The sequence below is a fragment of the Procambarus clarkii genome, chromosome 23 (assembly GCF_040958095.1).
Source record: "Procambarus clarkii isolate CNS0578487 chromosome 23, FALCON_Pclarkii_2.0, whole genome shotgun sequence".
Lineage (NCBI taxonomy): Eukaryota > Metazoa > Arthropoda > Malacostraca > Decapoda > Cambaridae > Procambarus > Procambarus clarkii.
Window position 1 is genome coordinate 43,507,742 of NC_091172.1, and position 13,294 is coordinate 43,521,035.

General features: G+C 37.3%; 1 protein-coding gene across 1 annotated transcript in view; it reads right to left on the minus strand.

The window, feature by feature from the left end:
- Window positions 1-3,428: 3,428 nt before the first annotated feature.
- The window catches only part of LOC138367840 (uncharacterized), a 455,100-nt gene continuing 445,234 nt past the window's right edge, over window positions 3,429-13,294 (minus strand). The window contains exons 9-11 of the mRNA XM_069329821.1: window positions 6,194-6,283; window positions 3,731-3,856; window positions 3,429-3,476 (exon numbers count right to left, since the gene is read on the minus strand). Of these exons, the coding sequence (XP_069185922.1) occupies window positions 3,429-3,476; window positions 3,731-3,856; window positions 6,194-6,283 (264 nt within the window). The remainder of the gene's footprint in view (window positions 3,477-3,730; window positions 3,857-6,193; window positions 6,284-13,294) is intronic.

Consider the following 13,294-nt stretch of genomic DNA (forward strand, 5'->3'; position numbering starts at 1 on the left):
CGCCGCCGCCACTATCCGCCACAGCCGCCACTGTCTGCCCGCCGCCACTGTCTGTCCGCCCGCCACCACTATCCGCCACCGCCGCCACTGTCCGCCCGCCGCCAACCCTGTCCGCCCGCCGCCAACCCTGTCCGCCCGCCGCCACTATCCGCCACCGCCGCCACTGTCCGCCCGCCGCCACTGTCCGCCCGACGCCACTGTCCGCCCGCCGCCACTATCCGCCACCGCCGCCACTGTCCGCCCGCTGCCACTATCCGCCACCGCCACCACTGTCCGCCACCGCCACCACTGTCTGCCACCGCCACCACTGTCTGCCACCGCCACCACTGTCCGCCCGCCGCCACCACTGTCCGCCCGCCGCCACCACTGTCCGCCTGCCGCCACCACTGTCTGCCCGCCGCCACCACTGTCCGCCCACCGCCTCCACTGTCCGCCCGCCGCCACCACTGTCCGCCCACCGCCGCCACTGTCCGCCCGCCGCCACCACTGTCCGCCCGCCGCCACCACTGTCCGCCCACCGCCGCCACTGTCCGCCCGCCGCCGCCACTGTCCGCCCGCCGCCGCCACTGTCCGCCCGCCGCCACTGTCCACCACCGCCGCCAAAGCCGCCACGGTCCGCCCGCCGCCACTATCCGCCACAGCCGCCACTGTCCGCCCGCCGCCACTGTCCGCCCGCCCGCCGCCACTGTCCGCCCGCCCGCCGCCACTGTCCGCCCGCCCGCCGCCACCATCCGCCACCGCCGCCACTGTCCGCCCGCCGCCGCCACTGTCCGCCCGCCGCCACTATCCGGCACCGCCGCCACTGTCCGCCCGCCGCCACTGTCCGCCCGCCGCCGCCACTGTCCGCCCGCCGCCACTGTCCGCCCGCCGCCACTATCCGCCACCGCCGCCACTGTCCGCCACAGCCGCCACTCTCCGCCGTCCAGCCTCCCCTCTCTCCGTTAGTAAATAATTATAATTGTTAGTAAATAATAAAAGAAATATAAATTCTTAGATTTTTTTTACCCTTAAATTGGTTTTAATATTTAAATTGAAAATAATAATATAATATAAAATATAATAAAAATAATATAATATAAAATATAATTTAATTTCAAGAAACTTAACTTTAAACACAAAGATGTGAAAATGGTTCAGATTATTGGCTCAAACCTTTCATAAGAGATTCATATTGGTGTATGAATGGATTATGAATGACTCATGTTAGGAGTGTAAAGTTGCCACATCTCAAATTAGTGTTAGATACATATGTCTTGGTTATAAGTTTTGGAAACCTATTTAAGTCCACACACAATATCGTATCTGATACGATAAAACAAACGTTTCCAATACTTTCAAATACTTTCCAGATATGTTGTGGCAACCTAAAATTGTTTGCTGGGTATTGCTTTCGAAGCATGGTTATATGGCCAAGAATGGTCTGAATACGCTCATGAAAAGAGAATTCAACACGAAAAATATTGCTTGTTCAACGACAGAGAGTTTCAACTAACAAAGTTGCACATGAAACCCAGTTTTAAGTTTTTTTTTAGAAGGTTCGTGCATATGTATGACTGTGGGAAAATTGGTTACACCATACTTTGGAATAAGGACACTACTACCACATATCGGGTATTTAGCGATTGTGAGGAAGAATACTCTGAAATTTTTTGTGGTACTGATCATTTGTTAAATCACATCGACAGAGTGTATCATGTGAATCAATTTGGTAACTGGTGGCATGATGATGGTGATGGAAGAAACATGGAACCATGTGTGAATTCATATGGTGAACTAATTGCACGCATGCATGTGAAAAATTATGGAGAAATTTATTTCGAAATGATCATAGTAACTTATAGCACCCCATTTGACGTACTATCTGAATGTATTCTTTTTCTAACCCGAGATCTCAAACTCTTTGTGGATATTATTCAAACGGGGAACAAGGATGAAATTTATAGTTTTATCGTTCGAGACGAGGGTTTATCAACATCTCCGCACAAATATAACAATCGTTTACGAGCTATATGTACTCGGGCAGTTACAAGTTATTTTTTGGATGTTAGAACAACAGAATGGGGTTGGACAGCGGCCACTCTTTGCGAAGAAATGGTTTCCACCCTCCAGATCCCGGATTCTTTTAAATATCAATTTATCGATGATGAACTTAAATGGAGTCTAATGGTTAGTTCCTGGAAGAGAGCCGTGGAAGATTTGACATTAGATGATAATATAGCTGAACGGAGCAAGGCTGCATTTATGGCTAAATCACAAAAACTTGATAAATTGATAGATGAAAAAATAGCCGTCACACTGGAGTACTTGAGCCAGCAGGGATGTCTTGATGAGTTGGATATATATACATTATTTTATGCTTCTTTAGTAAAAGATCCTATTATAAACTTGGATTATGCTTCTTTGGCCGAGAAGTGGTAAAGAAAAAGATGATTTGAGTTGGAGTAAATTACCCGCTCTCACAGTAGGGAAGGAGGGGAGGGGGGGCCATCTTCCCGCTCTCACAGTAGGGAAGGGGGGGGGGGGCATCTTCCCGCTCTCTCAGTAGGGAGGTGAAATATGTGTATGGGTGTACTCCTGTCCGTGGTGGTTCCCTATTTACTACCGAGTGAACAGGAGCACCAGGGTGAAAGAAAATGACCATTTGTTTCTGCTTTTTTTTCTGGGGATCAAACCCGGGCCCTTAGGACTACCACCCTAGAGCGCTGTCCACTCAGCCGCCAGGCCCTGTGTACTTGCCTAATTTTGCTTACCTTGCGGGGGTTGAGCTCTGACTCTTTGGTCCCGCCTCTCAACTGTCAATCAACTGGTGTACAGATTCCTGAGCCTATTGGGCTCTATCATATCTACATTTGAAACTGTGTATGGAGTCAGCCTCCACCACACCACTGCCTAGTGCATTCCATCCGTTAACTACTGACATTGAAAAAGTTCTTTCTAACGTCCCTGTGGCTCATGTGGGTACTCAATACCCACCTGTGTTCCCTTGTGTGTGTACCACCCATGTTAAATAATTCATCCTTTTCTACCTTATCAATTCCCCGTGTGCGTGTGTGCGTGTGCGGTAAACACGCTTTGCCCGCAGATAGTATCAGTTAAGCCTTTCCAGGAGTAAAGAGATTGAAAAGCTTGCAAGCCCTTTTACCGGGAGAAGCCAACGTGTTTTGCTCGAGTGTTCGTGTCTTGAGGAAACACGGTCGCGTCGCCGCCTGGTTGATTATGCTTGAGGAAGGCAGGTATCAAGCAGGAGAGAAGGAAGGAGGTGGGGAGGTGTTAGGGGTGAGGTAATGTGCAGTATCTCCCTCCTTGCCTTCTACTCTCATCCCTCCCAGCCTATGTAGAAAAAAATCACTCAACCAACGTTACCAGGTTTTTGTAACATACACACATTGAGGAGCATTGGCCAACTCAATTCATACATTTTGTATTGTTTAGTGACGCTGACGACCACTGCTATTTAATGAAACTCGTTCACGTGGCTAAAACAGTGGTGACATATTTATTGGGATTGTGTAAAAGACACAAAGCACTGTGTAGTATTTTAAACTATTTTACTGAATTGATTATGTTATAAAATACTTGTTTATTATTCTTATAATAAATAAATCTTGAAGTTGGGAGCAAATGCTAAAAGTATAAATAAAAACCATTGATGAATCTTAGTAATGTAATAATGCTCAACCAATTAATTCACATATTTCTTTACATTAGAAAGGGAACTTAAGTGACTGACTGGACTCTGGCCAATGGTAGATTTAACCAGTTCAGTTATCATTTTCTGCACTTCAGAGTTACCTACTTCTTCCATTAATCGCAAGGTAACATTTTGTAACTGATCCACACTAGCTTTAGTTAGCACCTTAATAACAGTTATATGGGTAGTTATTTTATATTGGGGATATTTGTATATTAATTTTATTTAACAGTTCTAAAGTTATATATATAGAAATAGAAATTTAGTAGCCACACTCCTACTAACATTCGGAATATTCAGCTGCATAAAGCTTTTAAAAAACATTTTATCAATGTTTCCCTTTAAATCTTTTTCATCTTCGATTACATCAAGTTCCCAAATAGAAAAATATTTAGACAAAGATAATTCTTATCTTTTAAATACAACTTTAGAACCATGTATAATTAAATTAAAGCCATTTCTTAAACGCAATATTGTAATTGTAAATGTTTATGCTATAAAAATATGGATGGGATCTACTCGAAAAAGATATCCTGCGGCATCCCAATTACAATTTATACTGTGAGTCGTAGTTAAGGAGCATGAAAGATATTGTTCTTATATGTTTGTGGAACTCTTCTCTAACATTGACCAAAGAAGCATCATGTTCTGTGGACAGAATTTCCAGGACCCCTGTCATTATGACTTAAAATTGCCTATCACGGGATATAGGTCCTACGCCAAAGATCCTTCCATATTTCTTATGATGATACAAGCTTCCAATCAGGAACGAGAAGCTCTGAGAGAGATGATGATAGCAGATGGAATATCGATTCCATCGCCATGTAGCAAAGTTGATCAGGCTGCAGTCAAAAGGCTTATGTCCCTCAAACAATATTTGAATCGGCATTATTATTTCAGGCACATGATGTTTAAAAATATACGTTGGGAATTAACCCGAGATTTGAGAGCTTACGAAGCATGGTTGAAAAATACAAAATGGCTTACCTGCATTGATGACAGGATGAAACAACATAGACCCTATTGTTTACATAAAAAATTTGGTTGTAACGACCCTCGTGAAGATATAATTTATAGGGACCCCAACTATGAACGTCAATGTAATTTTTTTTTTTTTTACCCAAATATTGTGATAAATGGTCTAAAAATTATACATTTCGGGTTTTCAGTGATGGTGATGAAAAGTGTGATGATATATGTTGTATTAGGCTACGAAATCTTGACCGAATTTATCATTTAAATTCGGCGAAGAGCGAATTAATTGCTCGAATAGTGGTGAAAGAATACGGATCATTTTATGTAGAAATGGTATGCCACGTACTTTTCATAACCCGAAATCCCCATCTCTTTATGGACATCATTCAAACGGGAGAAAAGGAAGAAATCTGTCGTTTTATTATAGAAGACGAAGGTTTATCATCATCATCATCACCACCACCTCCAAATAGTTTGCAGGCAATGTGCGTCAATCAATTTGTGAATTCCTTTTTGGATATTAATAATTGGACCGTGGCCTGCTTACGTACAGCAATCAACACCATTCGTAATATTCATTCTTTTTTAAAACGCCAATTAATCAACGAAGTTCAACGGAATCTAATGATTAGATCGTGGGAAAGAGCAGTGGCAGAAGAACCAACTATTGGACTTTTATTTTACTGAATTTATTATTATTCTAATAAATAAATCTAAAGTTGGAAGCAAATGCTAAAAGTATAAATAAAAACCATTGATGAATCTTAATAATGTAATAATGCCCAATCAATTAATTCACATATCATTCTTTACATTAGATAGGGAACTTAAGTGACTGACTGAACTCTGGCCGATGATAGATTTAACCAGTTCAGTTATCATTTTCTGTATTTCAGAGTTTTACATACTTCTTCCGTTAGTCGCAAGGCAACATTTTGTAAATGATCCACACTATCTTGAAGCCTCGATAATTTAGTTAGCAACTCAATACCAGTTATAAGGGTGGTTAATTCATATTTGGGATATTTAGCAAAATCTATTGAAGGTTTCGGTAATCTACCTTTGGTTTCCAGGTAATTAAGACCTATAAAAATATCTGTAACGAATTCGTGGTTCATTGTGTATTGATCCATGTAATCCATCCTATCTGGATAATTAAATTCGTCTAATCCATATGGCCACTTATCACCATTATTACATGATGCCACTATTTTTTTGGTTGCTATGAGTTCATCAGTTGAATAAAAGGTTACTAAAATCTTTCTAAGTTTTGTATTATCATACTTTTTTCTAAAGAATAAAATAAAGTTGATCATTTCATTTACTGATGACGTCATTATTTATTCGTTTTTGGTAAATGAATGGAATAGTTAAGTGAAATTCGAAATTTTTATTACTTATATACTTCTGGCCAAAATTTAATTTCTAATTAGCGACAATAGTTGCTGAAAACTTGTACTTTTGATAATGATTAGTTCCCCTTATTTATACCCTTCGACTACTAAATAGTAGATATATTATAAATACCTTAGGATTGGGATTATCTAATTGTGTTTCTTCTTCTTCTTCTTCTTCTTCTTCTCCTTTGGCTGCACTGCTACAACATGTCTCTAGGAACTGATTAAATTCATATGTGGAAGTTGTATATTGTAAGGCCAGATTCGTCAAATAGGCCAGGTGTTTTTTTTTTGAAAAATTGTTTTGATTGAATTACAGTGTTATACTACCAACCATATATTATACTACCGTATAAATGATAATATTTGTCTTCATTATTAATTTCTACTGGAAATTCAGTAGTTGTTTCATCTGCTACTGCTCTTTCCCAAGATCTAATCATTAGATTCCGTTGAACTTCGTTGATTATTTGGCGTTTAAAAAAATGAGGAATATTAGGGTTGGTGTATATTGCTCTACGTAAGCAGGCCACGGTCCAATATCCCATTCTATTAATATCCAAAAAAGGAATTCACAAATTGATTGACGCACATTGCCTGCAAACTATTTGGCTTGTCGGTGTTTTTACATAGAGGTGGTGGTGATGATGATGATGATGATGATAAACCTTCGTCTTCTATAATAAAACGACAGATTTCTTCCTTTTCTCCCGTTTGAATGAGGTCCATAAAGAGATGGGGATTTCGGGTTATGAAAAGTACGCCTTTTACCTTTTCTACATAAAATGATCCGTATTCTTTCGCCACTATTCGAGCAATTAATTCGCTCTTCGCCGAATTTAAATGATAAATTCGGTCAAGGTTTCCTAGCCTAATACAACATATATCATCACACTTTTTATCACCATCACTGAAAACCCGAAAAATAGAATCTCTATCCCGCCAGTCATTACAATATTTGGGTACCCCCAAATGAGATCTAATTTCATAGTTGGGGTCCCTATAAATTATATCTTGACGAGGCTCGTTATAAAAAGATCCATCATGTAAACAATAGGGTTTATGTTGTTTCATCCTGCGATAAACGTAGTTAAGCCATTTTTTATTTTTCAACCATGCTTCGTAATCTCTCACATCTCGGGTTAATTCCCAACATATATTTTTAAACATCATATACCTAAAATAATAATGCCGATTCAAATATTGTTTGAGGGACATAAGCCTTTTCACCGCAGCCTGATCAACTTTACAAAATGAAGATGGAATCGATATTCCATCTGCTATCATCATCTCTCTCAGAGCTTCTCGTTCCTGATTGGAAGCTTGTATCATCATCAGAAATATGGAAGGATCTTTGGCGTAGGATCTATATCCCGCGATAGGCACTATTAAGTAATCCGGATCATGGGGATACTTGAAATTATGTTCACAGAACATGATGGTTCTTTGGTCAATGTTAGAGAAGATTTCCAAAAACCTATAGAAACAATAAAATTTTCCATCCTCATTATTTGCAACTCACAGTATAAATTGTAATTGGGATGCCGCAGGATATCCTTCTTGAGTAGATCCCATCCATATTTTTATAGCATAAACATTTACAATTTGGGGTTTAAATGGTATTTGATTTATAAATGGTTCTAAAATAATATCTATACCATGTGAACCATATTTGATGATATATTTCATTATTTGGGAATATGATGTAATCGAAGATGTAAAAGATTTCAAGGGAAATATGGATACCATAGTTTTAAAAGCTTTGTGCAACTGAATATTCCGAATGTTAGTAGGAGTGTGGTTACTAAATTTATATTTCTATACATATAACTTTAGAACTGTTAAATAAAATTAATATACACATATTAATAATATAAATTAGTATACAATGATATTCTTCAATTGGTCAATAATAGCATGAATCATGTGAAAAAAAATGAGGTAAAATGTTTGCTGATCAACTGCCGTTTTAGCAAAGAAAGTGGGTCGGTCAGTAATTGGTCGATTAAAAATGACTTGACCCATTGTTTATGTTGAGATGGGGGGGGGGAGGGAAGGAAGGTGATGACATAGGGTGCTGTCAATTGATACATATCAGTGTCAGTTGGACTTGTCTGGTATGGAGGCAGCACCTGCAATTTCTTCTCCAGGATCGTTGAAGAAGAACCACCACCACTACCTTCATCATCAACTCCTCCTTTCCCTTAACTTGTGGGCTGCAGAAAGTTAATGAAATTCGGAGAGAAAGAGAGAGAGAGAGAGAGAGACGAAGAAGTTAAGCAAAAAAAAGTGAATTTAAAGGTTAGCATATTTATAATATATCTACTATTTAACAGTGGTGGTCCACTGGAACATCTGCGTAAACTAAGTGAATCCCGTCACCCCTACTATCATCATTTTTGTTTCCAGACGAAGATAAAAAAATTTGAAGTGGCTGCTGCCTCAACTTCAGTGCCTCTGCCGTCACTACTATCACCATCATAAACCCCCCTCCCCCCACCTTCGTTTTATCCCCAAGACTGACACTACAAGATGAAGTAGTTGCCACATAGAACCCCACTTTCTCTTAATCAATCACCACCAACGCCTATTAAGGAACCCATATCAGTGAAAATCATTTAAACATATAAGGGAGGTGTGTGAGAAAATTGAACTACAGAGGCAACCAAAAAAAAACCTATATCCAGATTCAACCATTACTTTGGTTTGCGTACACCTACTGACTGTTCATAAATATATGTGGTGAAGAATTCAGTCAGAGAATCAACCAGGCTGAATATTTGAAGTCACTCAGCAACAAAAAAGCCCATATGTGTGATGAAGACAGTTGTATTTTTTTTATTTTATGTTAAAGATGAAAGAAGACCAAGAGCATTCTCAATAAAATATTGAGATAACAAAAATTGCGGTTATTTAGTATTAAGTCGAAGGGTATAAAAAGGGGAACTAATCATTATCAAAAGTACAAGTTTTCAGCAACTATTGTCGCTAATTAGAAATTAAATTTTGGCCAGAAGTATATAAGTAATAAAAATTTAGAATTTCACTTAACTATTTCATTCATTTACCAAAAACGAATACATAATGACGACATCAGTAAATGAAATGATCAACTTTATTTTATTCTTTAGAAAAAAGTATGATACTACAAAACTTAAACATATTTTAGTAACCTTTTATTCAAATGATGATCTCCAAACTACCAAAAAAATAGTGGCATCATGTAATAATGGTGATGAGTGGCCATATGAATTATACGAATTTAATTATCCAGATATGATGGATTACAATGATCAATACAAAACGAAAGACGAATTCATTACTTGTATTTTTAAAGGTCTTAATTACCTGGAAACCAAAGGTAGATTACCGAAACCTTCAATCGATTTGGCAAAATATCCCAAATATGAATTAACCACCCATATAACTGGTATTGAGGTGCTAACTAAATTGTCGAGGCTTCAAGATAATGTGGATCATTTACAAAATGTTGCCTTGCGACTAACGGAAGAAGTACGTAACTCTGAAGTGGAGAAAATGATAACTGAACTGGTTAAATCTACCATCGGCCAGAGTCCAGTCAGTCACTTAAGTTCCCTTTCTAATGTAAAGATTGACATGTGAATTAATTGATTGGGCATTAATACCTTATTTAGATTCATCAATTTTTTTTTTAGCATTTGCTACCAACTTTAGATTTATTTATTAGAAGAATAATAAACAAATATTTTCAATTCAGTAAAAAACTTTTTCATTGAATTTGTTCTTAAAAAAATAAAAGTTCAGTAGTTGGTTCATCTGCCACTGCTCTTTCCCACGATCTAATCATTAGATTCCGTGGAACTTCGTTGATTAATTGGTGTTTTAAAAAATGAGGAATGTTAGGGTTGGTGTTGATTGTTCTACGTAAGTAGGCCACGGTCCAATATCCCATTCTAGTAGTATCCAAAAAGGAATTCACAAATTGATTGACGCACATTGCCTGCAAAAAATAATCCATATTCTTTTGCCACTATTCGAGCAATTAATTCGCTCTTCGCCGAATTTAAATGATAAATGGGAACACATAAATTTACGTAGGGGGATGGGTCAGCTGGACTTCTCTTTGTGCAGTTTCTTTTACTAAAAACACTACATTTTCGCTGGGAATCGGCATATTGTCTTATAAGGCGGTGCTAATTAGAAATAAAATTTGGGCAAGAAGTGTATATAAGTAATAAAAATTTAGAATTTCACTTAACTATTCCATTCATTTACCAAAAACGAATACATAATGACGTTGTCAGTAAATGAAATGATCAACTATATTTTATTCTTTAGAAAAAAGTATGATACTGCAAAACTTAAAAATATTTTAGTGACCTTTTATTCAAATGATGATCTCAAAACTACCAAAAAAATAGTGAAATCATGTAATAATGATGACAAGTGGCCATTATGAATTAGACGAATTTAATTATCCAGATATGATGGATTACAAGGATCAATACAAAACGAAAGACGAACACATTACTTGTATTTTTAAAGGCCTTGATTACCTGGAAACCAAAGGTAGATTACCGAAACCTTCAATCGATTTGGCTAAATATCCCCAATATGAATTAACCACCCATATAACTGGTATTGAGGTGCTAACTAAATTATCGAGGCTTCAAGATAGTGTGGATCATTTACAAGATGTTGCCTTGCGACTAACGGAAGAAGTACGTAACTCTGAAGTGGAGAAAATGATAACTGAACTGGTTAAATCTACCATCGGCCAGAGTCCAGTCAGTCACTTAAGTTCCCTTTCTAATGTAAAGATTGATATGTAAATTAATTGATTGGGCATTATTACATTATTAAGATTCATCAATGTTTTTTCATTATTTAATCCCAACTTTTGATTTATTTATTATAAGAATAATAAACAAATATTTTCAATTCAGTAAAAAACTTTTTCATTGAATCTGTTCTTAAAAAAATAAAAGTTCAGTAGTTGGTTCATCAGCCACTGCTTTTTCCCAAGATCTAATCATTAGATTCCGTTGAACTTCGTTGATTAATTGGTGTTTAAATAAATGAGGAATATTAGGGTTGGTGTTGATTGCTCTACGTAAGCAGGCCACGGTCCAATATCCCATTCTATTAATATCCAAAAAGGAATTCACAAATTGATTGACGCACATTGCCTGCAAACTATTTGGGTTGTAGGTGTTTTTACATGGAGGTGGTGGTGATGATGATGATGATGATGATAAACCTTCGTCTTATATAATAAAACGACAGATTTCTTCCTTTTCTCCCGTTTGAATGAGGTTCATAAAGAGATGGGGATTTCGGGTTATGAAAAGTACGCGTTTTACCTTTCGTATATAAAATAATCCATATTCTTTTGCCACTATTCGAGCAATTAATTCGCTCTTCGCCGAATTTAAATGATAAATTCGGTCAAGGTTTCGTAGCGCAATACAACATATATCATCACACTTTTCATCACCATCACTGAAAACCCGAAATGTATAATGTGTAGACCATATATTATAAATTCTATCTTCATACACGTCATGAAAATATTCATCATATAAACAAAAGGGTCTATGTTGAATCATCCTGTGATTAACGTAGTTAAGCCATTTTTTATTTTTCAACCATGCTTCGTAATCTCTCACATCTCGGGTTAATTCCCAACGTATATTTTTAAACATCATGTACCTAAAATAATAATGCCGATTCAAATATTGTTTGAGGGACATAACCCTTTTCAGCGCACCCTGATCAACTTTACAAAATGACGATGGAATCGATATTCCGTCTGCTATCATTATCTCTCTCAGAGCTTCTCGTTCCTGATTGGAAGCTTGTATCATCATCAGAAATATGGAAGGATCTTTGGCGTAGGACCTATATCCCGCGATAGGCAATTTTAAGTAATCCGGATCATGTGAATACTTGAAATTATGTTCACAGAACATGCTGGTTCTTTGGTCAATGTTAAAGAAGAGTTCCACAAACATATAAGAACAATAATTTTCATCCTCCCTAACTACGACTCGCAGTATAAATTGTAATTGGGATGCCGCAGGATATCCTTCTTGAGTAGATCCCATCCATATTTTTATAGCATAAACATTTACAATTACAATTTCTTGTGGCTTTAGTCTTAATTTAATTATACATGGTTCTAAAGTAATATCTACACCATACGAGCATGATTGGTCTAAATATTTTTCTATTTGGGAACTTGATGTAATCGAAGATGTAAAAGATTTAAAGGGAAATATGGATACCATGGTTTTAAAAAGTTTGTGCAGCTGAATATTCCAAATGTTAGTAGGAATGTGGCTACTAAATTTCTATTTCTATATAATATATATAACCTTGGAATTGTTAAATGAAATTAAAAAGAAAATGAGGTAAAAATGTTAACTGATCAACTATTTGTGAGTACATTCAAGCAAAATAAAACCCTTTATGTGCAATGAGTAAGAAAAAAAAAATAAGTACAGATTCAATGAAAACAAAGTTTTCAGTAACTATTGTCACAAATTAATTAGCAAGAAGTATAAAAGTAATAAAAATTTAGAATTTCACTAACTATCCATCCATTCAACCAAAAAGGAGAACACATAAATTTACGTAGGGGGATGGGTCAGCTGGACTTCTCTTTGTGCAGTTTCTTTTACTAAAAACACTACATTTTCGCTGGGAATCGGCATATTGTCTTATAAGGCGGTGCTAATTAGAAATAAAATTTGGGCAAGAAGTGTATATAAGTAATAAAAATTTAGAATTTCACTTAACTATTCCATTCATTTACCAAAAACGAATACATAATGACGTCGTCAGTAAATGAAATGATCAACTATATTTTATTCTTTAGAAAAAAGTATGATACTGCAAAACTTAAAAATATTTTAGTGACCTTTTATTCAAATGATGATCTCAAAACTACCAACAAAATAGTGAAATCATGTAATAATGGTGACGAGTGGCCAAAGTGGCCATTGGGATATGAAGAATTAGACGACTTTAATTATCCAGATATGGATCGTCACTATAAATACAAAACGAAAGAGAAACACATTACTTGTATTTTAAAAGGTCTTGATTACCTGGAAACCAAAGGTAGATTACCGAAACCTTCAATAGATTTGAGTAAATATCCCCAATATGAATTAACCACCCATATAACTGTTATTGACGTGCTAACTAAATTGTCGAGGCTTCAAGATAGTGTGGATCATTTACA